Raw genomic sequence first — 24,348 nt, forward strand, 5'->3', positions numbered from 1 at the left:
CCGGAAGAAATGAAAAGCGTCCATGTCGGATAACTCGAGTGGAGCAGGCCAGGCTTGACTTATGATCACTTATCCATCCTCTTCCCCTCATGCTGCCCGCCTGTTTCCGTAATCGGTTATGCATCACGTGATATGGAATGCGGGGTTGGCGGGAAAGTGACCCGGATAACATGTTCTATGTGCAATATTCGAGGCTGCAGATTGTCGTAATCACTTAAGTCGATGCTTCAAGTGGTGTGAGAAGGGGAATTGGTAGTCGCAGAATGCCTAATCTATCTTCTCAATATTTTAGTACTGATGGTTTGCTACTCAAGATTGACTTATCACCAGCCAATCATCTCTGAGCTTTTTTCCTTCTCACATGGGGCAGCAGTTCGGATACTGCTCACGTATTGTTACCGACCAGTACTTAGGTATATTACTAGGTAGGTACCTTAGGAACAGGGAGAGAGGAGCAGGAAGTCTTTCATAGATCTCCCTGTTGATATTCAGACAATGCACTATTACTTCGGTTAGCTACCTAGATCTATATGTAACACTCTGCTGTGGTCGTCGAAGTTGGATACGTAAGAGTGCTTAGCGAGGTAGTATTCTCCATACGTGCACCGTCGGCCACTAAAGTCCCAAGGTAAAGAGTCTCGGAGTCCCCACAGTTTGTCCTATCTCCAACCTTCCAACGTCGACATTTTTTCCCCTTCGATCTCCAGTATTTCCAATTCCACTTCTTCTTCCTTGTTGTGTCTCTGAATCCTCTTGTGGTCGCGGCAAATTATCTCCGACATGGTTTGCGACTTTGCCCTGCGACCAAAACAGAATCGACCTTTGCCTTGACTATCATCTCGGAAACTAAGAAAGCCCGCGGATCGGGATACAACTGAGGAGTAACTTTCCCGTGCGACGCGATTTCAATTATCGAAGCGAAATACTCACCTGCAAAACGGCCAAAAGCATCAAGCCGTATGACTTAACATGAATGCTGATTCGTCTCGGAGTCTTCGGCAAACTATCCCCTCGTTCCACTTGACCTGCGACAGACTTCCATTCTCGAGACATGGTTGTCGCACCTCGGCGCCCTTCTCCCCGTCTCGCCTTTCCCGTCATGTTGAACACTTCCCCGGCCTCGCCTACCTCCCTTGGGAGGAAACGACCGCACCCTCCGGCTGAGCCTTCCTCAACCCAAGCGCAGTCTGCGGCGCAAGCACAGCAGCAGGCCTCTCACGACGGCGCTGCGAAAGCACCACCGGCTACCGTGACGGCTTCCTCGACCTCGTCCTCCTTCCGCAATGTCTCCGCCTGCAACCGATGCCGGTTGCGCAAGAACCGCTGCGACCAGCGACTCCCCCGGTGTCAGTCCTGTGAGAAAGCCGGCGTCCGCTGCGTCGGGTATGATCCTATCACTAAACGCGAGATTCCGCGCAGCTATGTCTATTTCCTTGAGGCCCGCGTGGCTTACCTGGAGAAAACGTTGACGGACCACCAGATTGAGTTCAAAGAGGCGGTGGCCTTTGATGAAGAGGAGGCCATCAAGGTAGAGGCGGGATACGACCAGGGTCGGCCGCAGATGGCTGGTTCAGAAGGGCCGGCGGGTGCCGAGACCTTGTCCACTAGTGTTGGCGAAAGTGACAAAATGACTCGGCAAAAGGCAGATAAGGCTGCGCTGGTTCCACGATCGGGCAGGAACCCGGAGAGTGAACAGGATGCGGAGAACAGCCGGGATTATGAGAAGGAGGACAATTGGCGCATACACAATCTCGTGTCGAATATTGGCATGGTATCGGTGCAAGGGACTTCCGATCCGCGGTATCTGGGGTCGACTTCTGGAATTTCCTTTGCGCGTGTCGTCTTCGCTGCGGTGAAGAGCTCCGTTGCCGGCAACGTCGCAGAGCGCGGACCTATGCGGCCCAGTGAACGCTTACCGCATAGTGCTACAGGTACCGCAGGGAGTACCATGAGGGATTCGTTCTTCGGTCTCCAGACAAGGCCAATGATGAAGTGCGCGGCATTCCCCGATCGAGAATTGGCGGAGAAGCTTGTCAGCCTTTATTTCGAGCATGCAAACCCGCAGATGCCTATACTCCACCGGGAGGATTTCATGGAACTCCTCGATCGGACATACTCAGTTCAGGAGAAGGACCGCTCTCCTCGCAGTCTTTATACCCTAAATATCATCTTTGCCATTGGCGCAGGTATCATATTCGAAGATAAGACCAGCTCAGATGATGAGGACAACAAGCAGGGAAACTGCAGCCGCTCACCCTCCTCGTCCACAGCAAAAAGGCCACGGCTTTCCAGCCATCAGTATCAACCCGAAGAGTACCATGCCTCTGCCATTATCCATCTGGAATCTTTCCTCGGCGCTTCGTCGTTGAACGACGGGTTCGGTGCGCTGGAGGAGCTGCAAGCCGTCCTCCTGTTGGCCAGCTTTGCCCTTCTTCGGCCCGTCGCGCCAGGCCTCTGGTATATTGTTGGAGTCGCTATGCGGCTAGCGGTTGATCTTGGTCTTCATTACGAGGACGGAACCGGTATTGACTCGGTTGGCGAAGAGAGCCTCGATCGCTCGTCTTCCAAGGGTGAGAACAAAGCCAAGCCGCGGATACATACTAGCGAGCGTGGCCGTCGCGAATGGGTTCGCGATCTTCGCCGGCGATTGTGGTGGTGTGTTTACAGCTTTGATCGTCTCGTCAGTTGCTGTGTTGGTCGCCCTTTTGGAATTAGCGATCAAGCTATTAGCACCGAATTCCCATCCCTATTAGAGGACAAGTACATCACCAAGTCTGGTATTGTCACGCCACCCGAAGGCGCTCCCAGTTACAAATATGCGGCACACCATTACTTCAAGCTACGGGTGCTGCAATCTGAGATCCAAGATGTCCTTCAACATCAACAAGCACGATTCGTGCGGCAAAAGGTTCCTTATTCGGCCAATACAGTTATACGCTCTGACCTTGCATCTCCCTTCCTTCAAGGGTTCGACTCATTCCGCTCATGGCGCAAAGATGTTCACCGGCGATTGATGGAGTGGCAGGAAAGCGCGCCCACCCGTAGAGAAACAGGCGTGCAGTTTTCGGTGGAATTTCTTGAACTCAATTACTGGCAGGCCGTCATCATGCTCTACCAGCAGAGCTTGACAGTTCCTGCGGAATTAGCCTCAGAGCTGACACCGGCGGAGGATGTATCCAGCCCGTCATTCTCGAATGTGGACGATGCCGAAGATGAAGATGACATATACTACAAGGTTGCAGAGGCAGGGCAGAAAGTTATCCGTATATATCGCCAGATGCACCGTGTCCGACTAGTGAACTATACATATCTTGCAACACATCATATATTTATGGCGGGTATGACAAAAGTCCCCTCGCTCTATATTACTTCGCTGCTTACACTGTTCTAGGCATTTCATTTTTGTATGCGATATGGCACTCACCTTTCGTGCGAAGCCGCTTGGTATGTATCTCACGACTGAACTGGAAGCAAGATAATAGTTAACTAATTCGGTTTTAGACATTAGACGAAGTCGACTTCACTGTGCTCGCCGCCACATCTGTGCTTGGGGACTTGATGCACAAGTGCCCCCCAGCAGAAGCTTGTCGGGATGCCTTTGAACGAATGAGCAAAGCCACCGTTCAGATGAGCTTATCAACTACCGGATTTGGATCTCAGGTAGATTTATCGCGGATTAGAACTGCATCTCAGCAGCATCATACTGGTTATACGGGCCCGACGAGGAGTTCTGGAAGATCCGGTTTTGACCAACGACAGCGCTTTTCCCATGGCCCTAGGCGGCAGACGCAGGTACGCCAGTCTCGACCATTGCCAAAGTTCGACATGAACCTTGGCGATCTCTTCAATGACCCTGGGCCCGCTCCGGATCGCGCCAGCAGCGGTACGAGGAAACCGGTACAGACGTATCCAATGCGCGCCGAATACCCTGAGTCATCGACACCGAACTTTGGCTCCGACCTCCCACCCCGGCCTCAGCCTCAACGAACACCATCTATGGAGTATTATGGAGGCTACGAAAACCCTGCCTCTCCGCAGACACAGCAGCAACAGTATTTCTATAGCAATTCTCCACAGCACAGCGTGTCCTCAAGCGGCGCGGCCCCCAATGCGGGCCAGCACCAATTTTCCCCGGCGGACCAAGAGAGTGCGGCAGGGATCAGCCTTGATTTCTTGGACTTCGACTCCACGGGGGCGGAAAACACAGTTTCCGTGGGCTCAGACGGTAATCCCGAGTATAACATGTCAGCCGTACCGTCGCTGGGCCACGGGGCTGGCCACAGTGTTGGAATCGACCTCGGATTCGGCATGGCGGTCGACTTCCAGCATGACTGGAGCGAGAACGCGAATTACGATATGCTCGAAGGTTACTTCTTCGGGGATCGGTGGGAAATCCACCGGGCGATGGTTCGATCTGAGGTTCTCAACCCCGTCCCCTTTTTCTTCGTGTTTTTCTTTGATGGCATCTTGCTTGCGGGTCTTGCGTCTACCTGGGATTGAGAATAAAAGGTGACATGAATTTATGACTCCTCGCTTGTACATCGTCCAAAACATCGATTGCATCGAATGGGGGCCATTTGGTTTTTGTATGTTGTCATAAGCAGTTCTTACAATTATATCTTACATATTGGTATAGTAGCACATATATTACGATCCATCCGATGATTGTGATATCCTGCCGATTTCAATGTACTATCATTTTTTGGACTACCAACAGGGATAGAGTGAGGCCAGCGCTAAAAGAATTTGGGCAGCAAATTCAGTGTCTATTACCCCTTACTAGTGGTGTGAGGAGTTTATTGACGCTTGAGTTGTCCTGTGGAGACCAACCATGTGGGATACATCCAATCATTAGCAAAAGTCAATAGTTACAGCAAGCCAACGCACAGCTTTCCTGTTTATTCTGTGTGTGCCTATATGTCTTGTCTGCAGATTGTGTATCATTTAACGTTCATTTATCTTCTTCTTCCCAAAACTTGTGCCTCTAGATGTTCGAAGTGTTCGCTGGTGTCTGATTAGCAGAGATTCCATGCACATTATCGTATTTGTGTCCGTTCCGTGACGTTGCCGGGGTGAGGATCTCCAAGTTCCACTCTTGACGCTCCGCCGCTTGGATCGACTGATCGAGTCAAAGTCACCAACGCGAGCTTAGAGAAGATCATTCAGACGCGTTTTCTCCTCGTCATCAGATCAGCTGCGATCTTCATATTCGTCATATTTTGACAGAATCAGGCCTGTCAGTCCCCCTCTCGTCCACTGCGACCGTGACTAGCTTTCGGTGTCTGTCTGGTGCCTCGACCACTCAACAAAAGAAACCATGTACAAGACGTCACCAAAAAGGAAAGATTGACCGGCTGTCCGCAGTAAATATCGACCACACCTTCTCTGTAACTATCTGTTGGTCTGTTTGGAGCTTTCTGGTTCCGGTTAGGCTGGCGGAAGCTATACCAAATACCCAACTGTTGTGTGTGGACCCCTTCGATCGCGGGGAGAGCAATCTTTTTCCTCACTGCTGCAACTACGAAGCAGAGTGCAGGCAATCTCGGCTTCCATTATTCGCTTCTATCTGCTCATCAGTCCTTTACATATTTTTCTTGCTCTAGGTCGTTCCCTTCTTTTCCCCTCAGGGCCGGTAGTCTTTCCCTTTGCATCTCTCACCTGCGTCGAGAGGTGTGCCTAACCTGTCTGCCACTCTTTTTATCGAGACCGCTTCGTCCTACGGATCATACGATCGTGCTTCTTGTTACGGGTTATGTCATGTGCAATACGACTGGACTTTTGAGCGACACGGCTGCAACCCGCTCATTTGGCAATACACAATATTGAAGGCCGTTGAGGGTTACGCTGCTTGCCCACGATGGTCAAGGCGGACGTGCGGAGGGATTATTATGCGGACCTGGGTTTGACGCCCAGCGCAGACGCTGAAGACATCAAGAAGCAGTTCAGGAAATTAGGTAAGGCGAGGGGGATTGCTTGCAGGTCTTCGTTTGCGAGTTTCTTGTGGTTAATTTATTCTCAGCCCTCAAGTACCATCCCGATCGAAATCCAGGCCGCGAGCTCGAGTTCAACGCCAAGTTCCAGGCTATCCAAGCGGCCCACGAAATTCTCAGTGACCCCCAACAGCGCCTTAAATACGATACAGACCGACTACGTGCTGGATACGGCAAGCTTTATGGTCCAAACAAGGCGAATACGTCTCGGAAAGCTCCTACAAACCCTTACGCCTCCCCTCCACCGCGAAGCCTCAAACTCCTAAGCCGCCTTTTTCAAGTCGCCCGCAGTCTTTTCATAATGGGCCTTCGACCGGTGCCCAGCGTTATGCGAGCTATGCGAGAGCGGCCCCCAAGCAGCCGTGGGAGAAGACGCAGGATGAAGGACAGACCAGGGCTGATGCGTATCGTGGGTTTCAGGAGATGAAGGGGAACTCCACGCCTGGATGGTCTCATTTTGATCCACGTACTGGACGAGCAGGATATACAGGGGCTGCCCGACCGGATGCCACACCTAATGGGCACCCCACTAGACCGAAGTCTGCATACGAGTACTTCAAGACATCCCCCAAAACCACAGCCAACGAGTCATCCCGCACTCAGTCTGCGCGGAAGAAGCAAGGCTTTGCTCCCAGGACTGCTGGCGGGGATGAACCCATGGCTGCAAATACATCATCCTACACCAGCGTACCTCGAAGGGAGCGCTTTCAGGCGCCCGACAGCTTTCAAAGGGAAACTGCCCCCTCCCCAACGGCAGAGAGACCTGCGGCAACATCCGGCTATCGAGCTGAGAACACCGGGACTCCTGATTTTGAGCGAACAGGAAGTAAGTATGCCGGTACCGGCGGCGAGCGGACATTTTTCTCGAGTTCATGGCTGCGTTCTGAAGGTGTGCGCAATTCACCCAAAAGCTCCAGCGCTCAATCGCGGACGAACCCCCCAAGTCCGACTCCTCCTCCTACTGGGAGACACAAAAGCGCTAGTCCTAAGTTGCGCAGCGACAGAGGTCGAAACTACGACTCGACAAGCTCAAGTGGCACCGAGGATGAATTCATCTCTCGCAAACCTAAGGCGGTCCCCAAGAGCAGGCTACAAAACCACAAATATGCCAATTTTCGTTCTCAGACAGGTTCTACTCCTAGGACGGGTAAGTTTCCTCTTCCTCCTTCTCAGTTGACAATGGCAAGCTCTCGATGACTTGTTTCTGCTGGGCTAGTCCATAATGAATATCCCCAAATCGGTGCATGGGTATTCGGGTGCTAACAAATACCGTCAGAACCCGCCAAGCCAGCGTCGTCTGAAAATATTTTTGGTGTATTCTCGTCAAACTCGTATGAGACCTTCGCCTTGGCTCTCTATATTGTACTCAGGCTGACTTCTTCAACTGTAGAAACCCGGCGCCTAATGAAGGCCAAGCACCACCGAATGGAGCCTTCAAGAGTAGCAGTCACGATGATTTACGCAAACCATTTACTGCGGATAGTTGGAAAGGCGATTTTGGGTTTGGGTCATTCACATCGAGCACGACAGAGAATGGCCGACCTGACTTCAACCATCGTCCGAACAGCCGTGGACGAACCTCAACAAGAGCGAGTCCTTCAAGGGCAGGCCAGCCGGGACCATTCAGCCAGGATTCGTCTCGGTCGGCGTCCGTTTCGCAGCAACCGCCGACAGCGTTTCCTGAGGCAAAGTTCTCTGTGGACGAGTGGGCTGCCAAACTCAAGGATGTACGGTGGACCATGCCTCAAAACGAGGAAGCCTCTCAGCAGGCGAATACTCAGCGCCAACGAAGCCCTAAGAAGCAGACCAAATCCGGGTTTAAGATGCGACCTACGCCACAACCTGCCAGTGTTGCGACAGAAGCGGAAGAGTCCCGGAGGACTGTCGGAGGTAGCGCAAAACAGGAGACGACCGGTACATGGGCTGAGGAAGTGGAAGCCATGGATCTCGATGATGATATCCCTAGCAAAAACACTGATGCAGCTTTTCAAACAGACAAAGCATCCAAAGGTCAAGTCCCTCAGCCGTCTTCAGGTGTCGACAGCAAAGACACCGGCGCCAATTCTAAGTCTCGTCTATTCAACCTGAATGACCTAGGCAGCACAGCGCCATTTACCAGCACAAATAGTGGCGGCATTGAGGATTTGCAGGATATCCATGCGACGCTACCCTTTGAGTCACGTGCGAAGGTTCCGAGGACGACGGCACGGAATGTGCGTCCCAGGCGGCTCATTTGCCCAAATCCACCGAAAAGACCCAGCCCACCGGAGCTTGTTCCAATCAGCGCAGGGTCGCAGCAACTCGGTCTGCCCCGAGGCGCATGGGACCGTTATGTCGCGGAGATGGGTGCCTACATGCGCGAGTGGAACGCTTTCAATCGTCGACTTCTGCGTCATTTCAATGCACGCCAGGATGCGATGGAAACAGGAATGGCCCCCAACTGGATTGGCGCTGTTGGAGATTCCGCACGTATTAAGATCAACGAGCCGAGTGGCGAGGATGATGAAAGAGCGACTCGTGAAGACGACGATGACGCTGAGAGCGACGACGCTATGGTGGCCGGAAGCGCCAAAGCAGGATTCAGTGCTTATTTGCGTGCATTTGACGAGGATGAAAAAGTGCACAAACATTGGGAAGTCGCTCGTGAGAACCATCGCAAATGCATTGTGGAGCTCGGGGAGATGCGGGAATGGATCTTGAATGGAGGAAAACTGATTTAGGCTGGATAGATATACCCCTACGACGTTTCTTGCCTACGGTCTTTTCGCATGGCATGGGTGTTGGCGGTTCGGCGTTCTGAAATGGTTGGGCCTGTTCTACAGTTACGTAGCCTCTTCGGTCAGTCATGTATTTTTAGAAGCGTCTTGCACCATAGTTAGAGAGGAAGACTCTCTGGCACCGAGCATGACGAGTTGGATATGCTCAATCCACCCTGAGAAAGTCTGATACCAATCTTGACTTCCTTCCAAGCCCTAGCCCTGAGCCCCGAGCCCTTACTTCCGATGTCGGCATAACCGGACATCCGCCACCTTCCCGATACAGTAAGTGCCCGCAGAACCAGACCGGTAACCGTGTGACAAAATGCCAGTCCCAGATTGGCTTGCCGATGAAGAGGTATGATGTATGGTATTGTACCAGATCCTGATTTGCTGCCGCCCGCTGAGTCACTCTACGTAGGGGGAGAAAAAAGTAAGACTCATATATCGCCCGCGCCTCCGCGGTTCCCCTCCGTCCGTTTTTTCGGCTTTTGGATCTTTGACAGTCGCGACGCCTTCGCTGCTGCTCCATTCACCTTCCCTGCAAACGGGTCGGGAATTATTTGACGCTCATCGGTCAATTGACATTTTCTCAATCTACCTCTCGAAGAAGAGCCGATTCAATTCGTGCAGTTTCAAGTTTAAAACTACAGCCACACCCTCCGCTTCACTTGCAAGTACCGAAGCCGATCTTTTGACGTATACATACCATCGAAACCATCTGGTGTCACTGTCAATTGATCAATTGAAATACAACATATCACAGCAATCGTTCAAATAAGATTCTCTCTGCTACAATGGGTATCACGATCGTTCTGGGTAGCCAGTGGGGTGATGAAGGTGGGGCTTGATGAACATTGTTGCGCTTGATATAGACGGCACGCTGATGGACGTTGTTGTCGGATAGGAAAGGGGAAGATTACAGATATGCTTTCGCAGGAGGCTACGCTCTGCTGTCGTGCTGCTGGCGGCCACAGTGAGTATCATACCTCCCCGCGGAGTTTCCAAAACTAACCCCTCTTTCTTTCCTTCGCCAGATGCGGGCCACACCATCGTCCATGACAACATCACTTACGACTTCCACATTCTTCCCTCTGGACTGGTCTCTCCGTCCTGCGTTAACCTCATCGGCGCTGGAACTGTCGTGCACGTCCCCAGCTTCTTCAAGGAGCTGGCCTCTTTGGAAGAGAAGGGACTGAAGGGTGCCGGCAAGCGCATTTTCATCTCTGACCGCGCGCATGTCTGCTTCGACCTGCACTCTGTTGTAGATGGTCTGGAGGAGGCTAAGCTGGGTGGTCGCAAGGTCGGCACCACCGGTAAGGGAATTGGTCCTTGCTACAGTGACAAGGCTGCCCGCCGGGGTGTCCGTATTGGCGAGATTATGGACGAGGCGGTCTTTGAGCGCAAGCTGCGGTCTCTGCACGCTGGATACACTGCGAGATTCGGTGAGCTGGATTATGATGTCGAGGAGGAGATTGGTCGATTCAAGGTATTTCGACTTGATTTCTGGCAGGTACATGGTTGGAAGCGTTTTGATACTGACGCAATGGAATAGGAGTACCGGAAACGCTTGGTTCCCTATGTTGTCGACCAGCTTGCCTTCTTCAAGCAGTACAAGGACTCGCCGAACACTCTCGTGGAGGGCGCCAACGCTCTCATGCTCGACCTGGACCACGGAACCTACCCCTACGTGACCTCCTCGTCCACCGGTCTGGGTGGTGCCGTCCAGGCTCTGTCCCTCAACCCTACCAGCATCACCTCCGTCATTGGTGTGGTCAAGGCGTACACCACCCGTGTCGGCTCGGGTCCCTTCCCTAGCGAACAGTTGAACGAGTACGGCGACAAGCTGCAGTCAGTCGGCAGGGAATTCGGTGTCACCACCGGCCGTCGTCGTCGCTGCGGCTGGTTCGATCTCGTCCTCTGCCGCTACTCCCAGGCGATCAACCACTACACCGCTCTGAACCTGACCAAGCTGGACATCTTGGACGACTTTGACGAGATCAAGGTCGCAGTTGCCTACGTCCTCCCTGACGGAACCCGCCTGACCGACACCTACCCGGCCGACGCCCAAGTCCTTGAGAAGGTCAAGGTCGAGTACGTCACTCTGCCCGGCTGGAAGAGCAACACAATGGGTGTCAAGAAGTACGAGGACCTTCCTGCCAATGCGCGCGCCTACATTGAGTACATTGAGCGGGAACTCGGCGGTGTACCTGTAAAATGGATCGGTACCGGACCCGCCAGAGACCACATGATCTGCCGGGAGTGAATATCTGCGCAGTCGAGTTGTCAACTGACGCTGCGGACGGAGACGGTCTTGGCTGTTCATGGCTGCGGCCTACAAAACTAGAAGTCTTCCTGGGATATTATCTGTCTTTGCTTATGTTTGTGTATATGAATGGATAGACGAATCTGATGAATATTGCTTACTCTGACTTCTTGCCATATGGGATAAATGTGTCCGGACGATGTACGCCTTAGGCTAGGGGCAATCATCACAGTTATGGTGGTATAATATTCTATCAGAGGATATGTCCCTCTCCTAACAATCCCAGGAAATACACCATGGAAATACACCATGGCCAGCTGATTCACTGGTTGGCTTTCCTTCCTCAACCGCCTCTCAGTATATGCGTTGAGGGTTCTGCCGAGGGGTCAACTGGTCTTGAAAGCTATCCTCCGGCGTTTCGTGCTCAACAATCTAGAGTCAATGTGAATCCCAGCATGAGACTATTCCAAGAAATTTCAACCCGTATCCTATAACATCGAACGAACAATGGTATAATCTGTCCTGAATTGTGCCTCCGGGCCGACGGGATCGGGAAGGTCAGTCTGTCCACCTCCTCCGTTAGAGCTTATCGCTCATTTCTCCTCCAGGAGAAAACAAGCTCTCAGGCCTCGGGAGACTTAGGTTGGGGAACAAGAGCCAGAAAGAAGTTAGCCTAGAATAGAAAGATATAGTCGGCGTACAAAATCAAACTTACCTCCGTGCCTCCTTCAACACAGTAAACTTGAAATAAAAGAGGTGGAAGGCAACGCGAAGCATCCATCGTGGGGTGACATGGTGACGAATCGACTTTCTGGCGGAGAACAGATAGCATTGCTGTTTCTCATATTAATATTCGATTCGAACTTGGCTAGAGCAAAATTCATGATATAATACATGCAGTTTCGAGCTCGGGAGTCAATTTGTCCGATTTAACTCCTCTAGTTGAACCATAGTAACCAAATATAAGGCTATTGCCGTTGTTGTTGCCAATTGCAAAAACTTGTCAGGGACGTGGGCAGTCAATGCTTCCTGAACCAGACGAGGCCTTGAGCAGTTCTGATTCCAGGGCAACCAAGGGATGACATGGTTGGGTGAAGTCTATCGTCTGGTCAGGTCTGATAGACGGGAAAAGGACTTGTCGGGGGTCCTTCCATCGCAGTTGCTTGCTCAGTCGTTTTCTCGCCATCTGATACATGTACTGATGTAGCTCCCGAGTTGGCCAAAACGGAGTGCAATAATGAGAACGAGTGCAATGGGGCACTCGCATGTGCTATTAGAGTTGGTCGGGCAATTAGCGTGCCTGAAGTAGGATAAATTAGGCAGGATTGATTTCTGATCCTGACCGGAGATCACCCAAACTGCTCAAGTTCGTTTCTTTGAGCTTTTGGCTGTTGCGAAGTTCCACCCAGTTCTCGATATTCTCAGGGATCTCTGCGAAAGCATCCTCTTGTAGGTGTTGTTGGGATCGGCTCGTCCGGAGAAGTCTTGCCTTTGACCGTATCATAGTTCTACCCGAGTACATCGAGAGGACTTCGAGTCTTCGACTTCATGCGGGGAAGACCTGGATTGGACCACCTCCACGGTTGAGTCGACAGAGAATTGCAGGAGTAGCTACACCAGCCGTAAGCTTATCAGAACACATATCATAGGGCAATGGACTTACCGTAGATGCTTTTGGTCTAGTATTATAGCCAGGGTCTCCTCTACGTGGTAAAGGTAACATGTGCTTTAGTAAACTGACCATGTCGATTGAAGTCATCTTCCATACTGGTGAGGATGTCTTTACCGGGGCAGTCGTACAGGCGTCTCGAGCGTAAACCATTGACTGTATACAGAGCATTTTGTATGTTTCTGTAGTACCGTATACTCCATTACCGCAGGAGAAAGGAAGATCATAATTCGTTCGATTTGATTTGTTCAAAGCATTTGAGAGTTGAGCTTGTCAGTAGTAGCTGGCAAAGTGGTATGTCCTATAGTGTTCTAATATGTTGAAGCCTGGCAGGGAGATCAACAGCATGAAGTGAATATATATTAACATCTATTCACTAGTCATCTGTATGAGACTGTGAACATAGTGCATCTCTCACGTTGTCTTACTTTTTGTTCCTGAGTGGATTGTACCAAAGACATATATGGGCATTTATATGAATCTGTAAATGTAGTAAAAGCGCAGCACCTTCGAGGAACAGAATGCCAAGCTAGGTTCCTCTTGGTCTCTCACAATAGGGGAGTATGTGGACAAAACCAGGACTCGTTGGCCCATATTACTCATTAAAAACCCAAATTAGCTCTATAGTACAACCTATATACAGAGGCCTCGAACGCCGTCTATAAACATGAATCATTAAACCATCTATATACAACATTAAGCTGGTTTATGGCCGATTAAGCTGCTCTTTACGGTAGAACAGGAGGAAACCAAAGCTGTATGCAGTCAGTATATAGTCACTCAGAACATAAGGGGCGCGAAGGGGGCGGTCTTACCTGGCCACAAGCTGGAAGAACAAGGCAATCCAGAACCACGCATTGGCAATCTTATCGACTGATGTGCCAACATTCGGCGAGATACCGTCAGGACCGAGTCTATTCGGTGCGAATCCGCGCGCGCAGATGGTAGCGATTGATCCCACGGCCTGCGCAGCCAGGAGGACAAAGCAGACGTGCACTCTTGTCAGGGTCTGCAGGAGAATCATACCCAGACCAACCTGCTGGATCTCATCGAGGACGCCGAGCCAGAGCCACAGACATCTGGAGACGATGGCACCCGAGGTCAGACTCCCCGCCCAAGGGAGATAGTAGCCGATATTGGACGTTCCCCACCATGTTTGTGCCCAGCGCGGAGATCCCAGACTGAGTCCGAAGACGGGGAGGATCCAGCTGTGCTCCTTGGACAGCGCGCGGAAGGCAAAGAGAATGAGCACCCAGAGGATTATGAAGAAGCCGACCACGAGGATGACGACCTCCCATGTCTTGGCATGTTTGGAGGACCAGAGGAACGACCAGTTGCGCCCGAAGGCGGCGGCGAGGAACCAGTTCTGCACGATGACCATGAAGAAGAACCAGAGGACGATGCGGCGGCGGAAGAGCGACGTGTAGAAGAAGAGGATCCGACTGGGTGCTTGGCGGTAGTATTTGGGCAGGCCCAGGGCGAGGATCACGCCGATGACGAAGCATACCGCGGCAATCGGCATCACCACGGCCGTGAGCCTCCAGGTGCTCAATGCGAGGGTGGACACGCCTCCAATTTCGGTTGCGGTGACCTTGGAGCTCCAGTACCATAGTGCAACAGTGTACAGCTGCGAAATACCTTGGATGAGACTGGCGCGGAACATCCAATCCTTGACGGGCACGGCGCCCTGGTCACCGAAGTTGAGAGCGAAGAACAACGAACCGCTGGACGACGCCGCGGCGTACACGCCTGCAGCGACATTTTGAGCCCATCCTCGCCCGACTTCCGACAGTCCAAAGGGAGACACGCCAATTACAATAAACGCCAAACAGTATATGAACCATGGGAGACTGAGAACGATCACCGCTGGCAGACGGGCGTACATGAACCACCATGCGATCGACGAGACGCAGTAGATCGCTGCGATGACATACAACTTGGTTGCCGTCTCGCCTACCTGTCCGACCAGCAGGGTAATTTGAGAGGAGTTGGTCGCGATGATCTGTCCAAGGCCCAGGAACAGAGCGTAGACGGGCCAGTTTCCGATCCGTCGTCGCATGAATCGCTGAATGGCCATAGGGCGCCTATATCCTAGCCGTGAAAGCCAGCGATCGATCTCATCGGAGTCGCTCGGGTCCGAACCGGCCGTGGCGGTCGAGAGGCGGTTATACTGGGTCTCATTGTCGAGCTGGTCCGGACTGGCCGAAGAAGAAATAGACTCCTTGGCGTGGTGTTTCTTCAGCTGCGCGTCGTTGTACATGTTATAGAACTTGCGCTCGCTCTTCATCAAGTAGGTCTCGATGCAGCAGTCCGTCATCGAGTTCTTCTTGTCCAAGTCGTTGAGCAGTTGCTCGAATCGCCGGGTGAAGTGGCCCATGCTGTCCGTAAAGGTCGGGTCGACCTTCTGCAACTCGAAGACTTGCTGATTGTGGTCACCCATCACTGAAGGCAGAGACAGGACGGAGACATTGCGGGAGTGCATAAACGGCATGCCCTCGCCGGAACTAAGTGCCAATTGGGATGGGTATTGAGGCATATCAGAAGGCGTCCTCGGCACTGGCGACGAAGCCCGCGAGACGAAGTACGGTGAGCCTGGCATGGAATGGTATGGCGGCGTAACGCTGTTTCCATGTCCATTTCCGTTTCCTACGGACTCGCCATTGTCTTGAAATCCAAGAGCGTGACTGACTGCCCTCATAGCCTCATCAGTGGAGATATAGTCCACCCGGTGCGAATTGGAGTCATCCTCATCGACTTCTGCCTCGGCATCGGTGGCCTCCTCATCCAGCTGGCTCTCGACGACCTGACTGTCGCGAAGTGACTTTTTGACCAGGCGGTTTCTGCCCTGGCCAGGTCCAGCTCGTCGACCGAGGGAGAGTTTACGGCCTAGACTGCTCCTGTTTCCGTCGTCCGTCTGCAGTTCTTGAAGCCGCGATTCGGCGTTCAGCATCACTCTTGAAGGCGGCGTCTCCAGACCGTCTGGGACAGGCTGAGCCAATCCAGGCAGACTCGCCGTGGAGTCCCGCATGTTCTGCATCTCCCAGTAGATCTGCGGCTCCGGCATGGGACCAGCGACAGTGTTCTTGTTCTTTGTATGATGGATCTGGATGGCCGTCTGTTGCAAGGTTTCCAACTTCTGGATCCATTCCAACACAGGGAATCGTTGCTTGGCAGAGTTCGTGCGCATTTCTTCTCGAGTCTCCTGGTCAGAGTCCAGAGCGGATTTGATAGCAGTCCTCAACTGATGCAACAGATGGCGGGTCGCGTCAGATTCCACCGTGTACCACCATCCAGGCATTTGGCCTAGACCTCCAATACGAGAGCCAATACCCAGCGCACCTTTACGACCGAACTCGACCGCAACCAACCCAAATGGCTCATCCCGAGACGGAATCAGAGCAAAGTTGGCGCCGGAAAACACATACGGAGGCAAAATGGTAAACTCTGGCTTGGAGAACACGCGACCTGGGAACATGGCCATGATGCGTTCCAGTTTGATAGCAGCCAGCTTGCCATACAGGTCAATGATGGGCCCAACGCAGATCAGCTGGACGTGAGGTCTAGCTGACAGTATTGCTGGCATAACATCAGCGATCAAATCGACACCCTTCTGCTTCGACCACCGTCCAACGAACACGAGAAGATCGGCATTAGGATCTTCCTTCAGACCAGCCCATTTCTGTGCCTGCAGTTTGTCTCTAATCCGATCTTCAGGAGACGGGATTGAAACATTCGTCTCAGCCCCGTCGCCGACGGCACCAGTATCCGAGGGGTCCGGGTTCGGGAGACTGCCGATTTTATTAAGACTCCAGAAGATTGGGTAGCGAGCCCATGAGCGCTTTCCGTACTTCTTGGACACACCGACTGCACCGAAACCGCGCTGATGAAATCGAAGGTAGCTTGCGCCTGTATGTAGAAGATTGAATACGTTTCCAAACTGGCAGTATTTGGTCGCGGTTTCGATGGGGAGATTGAAAACTGAGCAGACTTCCTTCTTCTCTTGTTGGGTCCTTAACGGCCAGAGGCCTTGGAACTCCGCGTTGTGCAGTGATAGACAGACTGGAACGGTTCGTGTCGGCAGCAGATAAAGGGGAGCCAAGCAACCGTGGAAATCGTTGATGTGGTAGAGATCGATTGAAGGGAATCGCTTGATCGTCTCTGCAATACACTGGTTCCATGCCGAATAGTAGACTGCGCTGTCGAGGTCATCCATCCGTGGGGGGTAAGGCTCGGCTTTCGTCTGCTGCCGGAAGACTGGAGCATCGAGGAGAACGTAGGTGATATTGTCGACGACATGGTATTGCACATTCACCAGGTAGGGCTTGTCGAGGATGGTGACCACCATTGGCTCCGCTGGTGTGTCTTCGGGATACTCAATGTCGCCAACACAAGGGACCACCCAGATGAGATTCTGGTGCCTTAGGTGCTCGGACATTAGCTGTGCCATGACCCCCAGACCACCGATCTTCACTTTGACCTTCCAGTCCTGGATGAGGTATTCCATAGTGGCGATCAAGACCGTACGTCGGTGTTCGGGTGCGCCTGCAGCTGCACCTGCAATAGCACTGTCCGCCAGCACCGCTTTGTCGGATATCGCCATTTCCGAGTCGTCAGCCCCGGCGAACTGTGCTCTGACCTTGCGCCAAAGCAGCGGCAGCTTATCCTCTGTAGCCGCAGTGCCATCCGTGTTCAGCTTGATGCGGTAGAAGGTTCTCATAAAAATAAAGGCACCGGCAAGGCCCATTAGGATGGGAACAACCCACAGGAGGATGAAGAGGATGAGCTGAACCCATCCAGAACCGACAGGCGTCATCTCATATCGAAGATTGGCGTCATTGAGAGAGATGGTCCAGCCGAGGTGCGGAAATGGAGGCAACGCGGTTATGTTGATCACGTTCGACGAGAGATAGGACGGAGGAAGCTTCTGGACGACAGACGCGTTGTCCACGTCGCCATAGACCTCCGTAGGATCTGGCAGGCCATCTGATCCCACTCCCCAGACACTGATCTGTCCCGTAGATGGCCACTCATACACGAAATCATACTTCCAGCGTCCCTCCTTGGCGTCGTATCTCATTTTGCTATCCAGTCCGGAATCATAGCCGAACTGATTGTACGGCCCGTTCCACCACAGATGAGGAAATCTTCGTGGCACACCATCCTCCCAGTCATGGTCACCTTCCTGGATGTAGTCACTACTTCCGGTAAGCCTCGAGAAGTACTGCACGCGGACGTGTGTGCCCTTCCATTTCTGAGCATCCGTGCTGGTCCAAGGTGCAATGTCAATCGTCGTGTTCCCACCGGTATACGTTGTCCAATTTGACCATGTCCGACCGAAACTCGTCGAGTAGCGGAACATGTCAGCTCCGGCGGCCTCATGCTGAATGTAGATGCTGCCGTCGTCGGATTTGTGCACAAGGCTGGTGGAGTAGTTGGCGAGAGGGGTTATCAGCGGGTTCGTTGGAGTTCCCATCCGGAACAAAAACCGGTCGACGGCGTTGGTCCGAGCTCCGGACGTTGTTGAAACGTTTTTGACGGTCAGCTCGTGGATACCATGGTGAACGTTTTTCAGCTTGGCGGACCATGTCCAGAGAGTGGGGACCTCCCCGACGTAGTGATGACTGCTTGTCCGTGGAGTGATCTTGCCGCAGTTGACACTGGATGTATCGAGAGTCGGTGTGACGCCCTTTTCGGTGGTAGAGTTTAGGGAGATCGCTTGAGTCACGCCGGTACAGTCCATCTCCTTTGAGTATCCAAGCTGGATGTCGACGGTTTCCCCCGTGTCTTCCGCGGACAGCAAACGTGCGTCGTGGCCGGGAACGAACTCGGTAACAGTGGGACCAGGCTCAACAAATCTATCGGCCTCCACATAGGCTCGGTATTCCCATGGAAGGAGAGTCATGTTGTGAGCGCAGCCATATAACACGGTGCTTCCCTGGACCTCGATTTCGCCCGGACCATCTTCCAAAGTGAGCTCGTCGTAAGGGGCGAACACATTCTTCAGCTTCGTTCCCGACTTGTAAGGAGCCAATAACGCGGTATTTCGATTCTTGCAGTCACCACCGTAGGTTACAGTCTTGTTGTCATTGTGATACACAAGCCAGATACTGTTATTGCCGTTGGACGCCTCTGGCTGGACCTCAGGGAAGTAGCTTCGCAAGACCGACCACAGACCAGTCACTGTGGGGGTGTCCGATGAACCAGGAAGATAGACATCCTTGGTAAGCTGGGACAGGGTCTGGAGGTAGAAGCCATCATTAGCAACGGGATAGTGCTCCCGGATTTCGAACATGCGCTTCATGATATTGCGCAGTGGGTGAGCAGGATTGCGCTGGTCGTAAGTGACGGTGATGTCGTGACAGCCGTACAGACCTCTTTCATTTGGGAAGTTGTAGAATTTGGTCGTGTTCAAGTTGAAGCAGCCATGCGTCCACCATGCGGTCTGGTAGGTCATCGGCTGCCGACCAAAGAGATAGTTTGTTGCAGTGGCATCGAAAACATACATATCCTGCTCCTCACCCCACAGGATGAGGGGAATGCCAGGGAGCTCCAGCGTGACAATGAAAAGGCCCAGGAGGTACTTATCCGTGCCGTTTTTGATAGCGGGCCAGCGAAAGTTATCCTGGTTCGACACACCATACATATGCCTGGGGTCGAGCTGACCGGTCATGGGGTTCAGGAAATCATTGGACACAAGCATCTCGTTCCATGCCTCAATGAAATCTGTAGGCAGGTCGAAGCCGGCAACAAGGTTACCGTCCATTCCGAGGAAACGGGTCATCGAACGGTAGATAGTATAGTGGAACGCGGCTGCATCCAACGCCTGGTGGCCGTCCTCTCTGAGGAAGTATTGAGTGTCTGAATCGTTCTTCAGCTTGACAGCAGCACCTGCGGACTTAGGACGCTGATCTAGCTGGCGCCCACGACCAAGGTAGAGACTGCCGAAGGTATTGCCAGATGTGATCTCGCCAGGTATGAAGAAATTATGCTTGCCATATTTCTTTGCACATTCGCGGAATGCCGCCGATATCTCACCCAGGGGCTCCAGGGTCGCCTGAACAGCTTTATCATAGCGGAAACCGTCGATATCCAAACTGGCAATTTGAATGCAGTAATGCCTGGTGATGACATCACGCACGGGCTTGTGCCATTCACGCAGCCGATCTTGCACCGAGGCAAACTTGGTGAGCTGGCGCTTCCAGTCAGGGAAGTTGCCAAATGCCTCTAGTTCTCCATACTGATCAAAATCACTATTATAGCAACCCTTCAATTCCTCAACCCCGCCGGATGACAACGGCAAGCCAGTCTCATTCCAGAATTTCGGATAGTCGCAAGTCTTGTTGTACTCATTGCTGAACTTAAAATCGGCATACTGACGATCCGTGATCCACTCAACCTCATATTCGTCTGGTCGGAAATCGGCTGAGGTGTTGAGGTGGCCTTTGAAACCGATGAGGTTGCTCAGACTGCACATCGATGTAAGCTTGTGGTAATACAACGTTGACCGGGGCATACACTTACGTTGCCAGCGTATTGTCCATGATCACATACATATCACGGTTGTGAATCTCGGTGATGGTCCGTCTCCAGTCCTCCAGTGTGCCAAGGTGCATGTCCAGCAGGGTTGTATCGACCGGCGAGTAGCCATCGTAGGACCAAGGGAGGTTCATCAAGCCTGTTCCAGCAAAGTAGATAGCCTACATTTGTAAGCAACAGATCAGACACGGAAGCGGTTTCAAACGCACCTTGAAACCCATGCCCCGAATATAGTCCAGCGTATCAATCAACCCGACCAGATCCCCTCCATGACGCATCTGGTTGGAGTTCAGTACATGCTCAAAAGCGGTACCGTTGATATCGTCATTTGTTGGATCACCGTTCGCGATGCGGTCCAGAAAGATCGTGTAGACGGGGAAACGCCAGTTGTCCGGCGAAGGGTGGTATTTATGATTCGGCCATTCTCCCCAGTAGTCAATCGGCGATTCCGCCGATCTGTTTTCGTTCAAGTTATAATCAACGAGCGACTCGGTGTAGGGCCAACACAGTGCACTGGCGCTCAGCAATGACAGGATGAGAGCGACTGAGCGCTGCGTCTCCGTGAACATTTCTGAAGTGCCTTCAAGCTCTCGATAGTCGTGAACAGGATCAGTCGATCATGCTCTGAGATGCCGAAGAGCCAAAGAAAGGATGGTAAAAAAACAAAAGACGAAAGAACGAGGGGTCTGTCAACTCAGAGGGAAAATTGACACTTGAAAGTTGGAACACCACCAGACCAGGAACACTGGGGAAAAAAGTAATCCAGCGCTGAGCAGGCTGCGTCCAGACTATCCACTGTATGCAGGTGGCCATTGTCTCACTAAAACCCTTCGCAGTCTCCATATAATGACGACAGACTGGTGTCTCGATAATCAAACGACATGAGACATCTAGGACAGTTCCACAGCGGTGGGGTAGCAGTGGGCTGCCAACCACGCGCCACGACATCACTTGGACGGTTTTTCCGTGGCTATTCTGGGAAATTTATTAAACTGGAGCCTTTAGTTGGCCATATTAAGTCGAATCTGTAGGTGTGTGTGGACTCCTCTGGACTTGTCTGGAGGGATCAGTACTCCGATAAGATTCTGTCAGAAGCCACTGCACGATTACGAAAGACACAGTAAAGGTACATCCTTGTCATGTGGCATAGTCATAGGCAGCAAGAACTTCTATACCAGGCAGTGTATCTTTTTCCTCGAAAAAAGCATCGATTATCATGTTACCCATCCAATACATCGTATCACCTCTCATGCATCGTCGTGTTAACCCACCTCGACTAATAGTATGAGCCAGATTACATTTTGGAGAGGGCCCGATCGCGATGCTGTATCGCTGGTGGGACTTGAACAGCCTTCAAGCCCAATGAGCAGGACTGTACGGTGTAGTGGCTACAAGATACGGGCTAAGACAACCCGATCGACCCGCCATTCGCCTTAGTGAAGCAGTTGTTGTCAAGGCCAAGCAAGCAAGGCAGAAAATTCTAGCATTGGTCCGAGTATTCGCCTATCAGCTTATCAAGTCGAAACAAGCACCGGCTCCGTTGTGGACCACCCACTCGGCGTGTGCATCCGTGCCGCGGTTATATATATCCCAGGGTCCCGTAAGTGGCGTCCTCTTCCGACACCTAGCCAACGATCTTTCAAGCTAGGCCTGTCGCCCTGGCCAGCACCTACGACCGAATTGCAGGATGAACAAAATGACGGTTCCATCCGACAATTCCGGCCCCCGAATTGGCCGGGCACATCATTTCCTTTTCAGGCAACAGGCCTAAAAAATCGGCACAATAGGCTAATAAATGTGTACTTAGAGTGTAGTCTCGGGAGGTGCTACAGAATAGATATCTAACTGGTACACTTCGGGGACAACCTTACCTAGCAAGGCGATCAGCACAGGTGGATCAAGGATGATCCGGGTCTAAGAAGGTACGTAGCCCTGAAACACCAATGAAAGAGCGGTCTGGAAGAGTATCCTGACATTCAATAGGTAACAATTATGCTCATTAGTCATTGGGTACGACGTAATTTCAAGTAACAATAGAATACGGTCGCACACTACTCTGCATGTCAGAATTCTATAGAGGACTGGATATGCATTAAGAGTAAGAAGCTTGATTATCATCCCTTCAAGTGGGCCCATTCTAAAGGACCAGAGATCGCACAGACAGCCACAGACATCAACCTGGCAGGATGTACAAGAACCGACTAATTATAGATATTGCTAGATCCTACCGTGACTAATCTACCAGTCTACAGAAATTTCGTAGGGTTTTTTGTACTATTCTTGCCGATATCATCCTTTCTATTTATACTAGGTTAGATCGACAGGTTGCTAGACTCGGATTTTCAAGACGCAAACATAGTCACCCTTTGCTTACCATAGTATCAGACGGCTCGGCCGCTACTCAGTCGACCTTAACAGCCATCTCAAACCATTGACACAGTCATCTTGCGCCTGTCTCGACACCTCCAACTGAGGCGCATATACCCAGAAAATATGCGGCAGCGACTAAGACTGTCAGACCATTTCTTCTCAGAACAACTATCGAGCAAGAATACCTGGTAGAATGAGACCCGCACTTCAACGCCTGCGTCCTGGAGACCTCGCACATAGCACACTGCGTCATCGCGGAGGACATCGACATCACAGATCTGGACGTACGTCTTTGGCAGCCCGTCAAATCGGCCCCAGAGAGGATAAGCCTCGGGATGTGCTCTCTCTGCCCACGGGACCCCAAGCAGATCTGGAGAAATGTTAACAGCCAGATCAACCGACTTGTGTTCTAAACGAACCATGATTCTCCGCCATGCCTTGCCTATCAAGCTTCGTCTCCAGCTCCTCAGTCCAGGACCGGTGCAAATCCCTGAAATACGGCGGGATCAGCGCCGCATCCGTGCCGCGTACAGTCACCGGAGCGCGGAGCAGGACTCCACTAATAGTGACGCCTGCAGCAGCAGTTGTCTTTGTTGGATCTCGCATCCAGTCTCTCGCCTTCTGCGAGACAATGGCGGCGAGCTGTCCGCCTGATGACGTCCCGCTGACCACTACCCTGACAGAAGTGCCGTGCTTCGGCAGGAGGGTGGAGATGTTAGTGACAATGTGCTCAAACGCGTCCCATCCGTCGTTGATAGGGATAGGATACTGATGCGCCGGGCTGAGCCGATAGTCGACGCTGATGACAGTGTTGGGTCCACCTAGTGCCATGTGCCTGCACGAGACTTGTCTCCGTCAGTTATTTTCCCCATAGGTGAGAGTAGGTCACATACTATCTTCCGTGTCGAGAGAGCCTTGCACGAAGCCTCCAGAGTGGTAGAATATGACGACTGCATCGGATGGGTGGTCTTTGGGAGTGTAAATCCGAATCGGGATCAGATGATTGTCCCTGGCAGGGACAGTCGTGTCAACACTTGATACTTGTTCGGCAAGGACGCGACCTTCTGGGGAAGAGAGGAAGCGCCCGTTTCTGCTGTCGTCATCATGGCTGACTGTGGGATTCTGCGCGAGAAACGCAGTCCATTCAGAATGGAGCGAAGACATCATACAGTATGTGGTGGATTACTCGCTGATACTGGTCACAGAGAGGAGATATTCGAACTGATATCGACAAGGCGTCGCGGACTTTGAATTGCAGTTGGGTTAGGCAGCAGGTTACCTTCTCTCGTATTCTGTAGTTTCTCCCACTCTGAGATGGAGAGGCTGTCGTATGGAGCCGTCCTAGATAGACTCGAGAAATATATTCCGTAATATCATTTTGTTCGTGCTCCCCTCTCTCTGTTCGTTATCCGGTTGGTAACAGCCAGTTCATAGTTTCACTAGTACAATAGCAAATGAGCCCTCCATGATACGCCCTGTGAGCTTGACCCAAGCATCACCAATGATTTCAGAGATCCGCTCTAACCAGCTGGGTTCAGGTATCACCTCGACCTCGCAGTGAACTGGCATAGACTCATGTCTGTCAATTGAATGTAGATATCTAGATGTTGCAAGCGAATTTAACCAATAGAAAATGATGAGAAGTGGTATGAAAAACGTGCGAGGCAAAAAGAGAGAATGTCAAAAGAATGCGTTAGCTGGGAGTCGAACCCAGATCTATTGCTTGGAAGGCAATAATGCTAACCGCTACACCACTAACGC

At 52.0% G+C, this 24,348-nt stretch overlaps 6 protein-coding genes and 1 non-coding gene across 7 annotated transcripts; 3 read left to right on the plus strand and 4 right to left on the minus strand.

Annotated features, from left to right (window-relative positions):
• The first annotated feature begins 677 nt into the window (after window positions 1-677).
• Window positions 678-4,701, plus strand: P174DRAFT_450734 (Zn(II)2Cys6 transcription factor). Its single transcript, XM_024828962.1, has 3 exons — window positions 678-3,338; window positions 3,392-3,444; window positions 3,502-4,701. Exons 1-3 carry the CDS (start codon window positions 1,052-1,054, stop codon window positions 4,498-4,500), a joined length of 3,339 nt encoding a protein of 1,112 aa, XP_024682374.1. The 5' UTR covers window positions 678-1,051; the 3' UTR covers window positions 4,501-4,701.
• Window positions 4,702-5,857: 1,156 nt separating this feature from the next.
• P174DRAFT_459925 (DnaJ domain protein) lies at window positions 5,858-8,710 on the plus strand (the record flags this gene model as incomplete). The annotated part of the gene is made up of 5 exons (XM_024829821.1): window positions 5,858-5,954; window positions 6,020-6,194; window positions 6,272-7,137; window positions 7,267-7,321; window positions 7,381-8,710. The coding sequence occupies 5 exons, from the start codon at window positions 5,858-5,860 to the stop codon at window positions 8,708-8,710; spliced, it is 2,523 nt and encodes an 840-aa protein (XP_024682375.1).
• Window positions 8,711-9,230: 520 nt separating this feature from the next.
• On the plus strand, window positions 9,231-11,178 carry adB (adenylosuccinate synthase ADE12). Its single transcript, XM_024827204.1, has 4 exons — window positions 9,231-9,586; window positions 9,654-9,722; window positions 9,784-10,235; window positions 10,302-11,178. Exons 1-4 carry the CDS (start codon window positions 9,544-9,546, stop codon window positions 11,010-11,012), a joined length of 1,275 nt encoding a protein of 424 aa, XP_024682376.1. The 5' UTR covers window positions 9,231-9,543; the 3' UTR covers window positions 11,013-11,178.
• A 1,149-nt stretch (window positions 11,179-12,327) lies between these two features.
• Window positions 12,328-12,852, minus strand: P174DRAFT_430767 (uncharacterized protein; the record flags this gene model as incomplete). Its single annotated transcript, XM_024825658.1, has 3 exons — window positions 12,328-12,501; window positions 12,525-12,623; window positions 12,676-12,852. 3 exons carry the CDS (start codon window positions 12,850-12,852, stop codon window positions 12,328-12,330), a joined length of 450 nt encoding a protein of 149 aa, XP_024682377.1.
• A 395-nt stretch (window positions 12,853-13,247) lies between these two features.
• ags3 (alpha-1,3-glucan synthase Ags3) lies at window positions 13,248-21,116 on the minus strand. Its single transcript, XM_024827205.1, has 4 exons — window positions 20,427-21,116; window positions 20,203-20,378; window positions 13,497-20,147; window positions 13,248-13,436 (listed from the first exon to the last, which is right to left on the minus strand). Exons 1-4 carry the CDS (start codon window positions 20,784-20,786, stop codon window positions 13,388-13,390), a joined length of 7,236 nt encoding a protein of 2,411 aa, XP_024682378.1. The 5' UTR covers window positions 20,787-21,116; the 3' UTR covers window positions 13,248-13,387.
• Window positions 21,117-22,614: 1,498 nt separating this feature from the next.
• On the minus strand, window positions 22,615-23,754 carry P174DRAFT_459928 (putative lipase/esterase; the record flags this gene model as incomplete). The annotated part of the gene is made up of 4 exons (XM_024829822.1): window positions 22,615-22,722; window positions 22,773-22,957; window positions 23,007-23,432; window positions 23,481-23,754. 4 exons carry the CDS (start codon window positions 23,752-23,754, stop codon window positions 22,615-22,617), a joined length of 993 nt encoding a protein of 330 aa, XP_024682379.1.
• Window positions 23,755-24,276: 522 nt separating this feature from the next.
• On the minus strand, window positions 24,277-24,348 carry P174DRAFT_t109. The gene has a single exon. It is a non-coding gene; the product is annotated as a tRNA-Gly (tRNA).

Source organism: Aspergillus novofumigatus (genome assembly GCF_002847465.1).
Source record: "Aspergillus novofumigatus IBT 16806 chromosome Unknown P174scaffold_4, whole genome shotgun sequence".
Lineage (NCBI taxonomy): Eukaryota > Fungi > Ascomycota > Eurotiomycetes > Eurotiales > Aspergillaceae > Aspergillus > Aspergillus novofumigatus.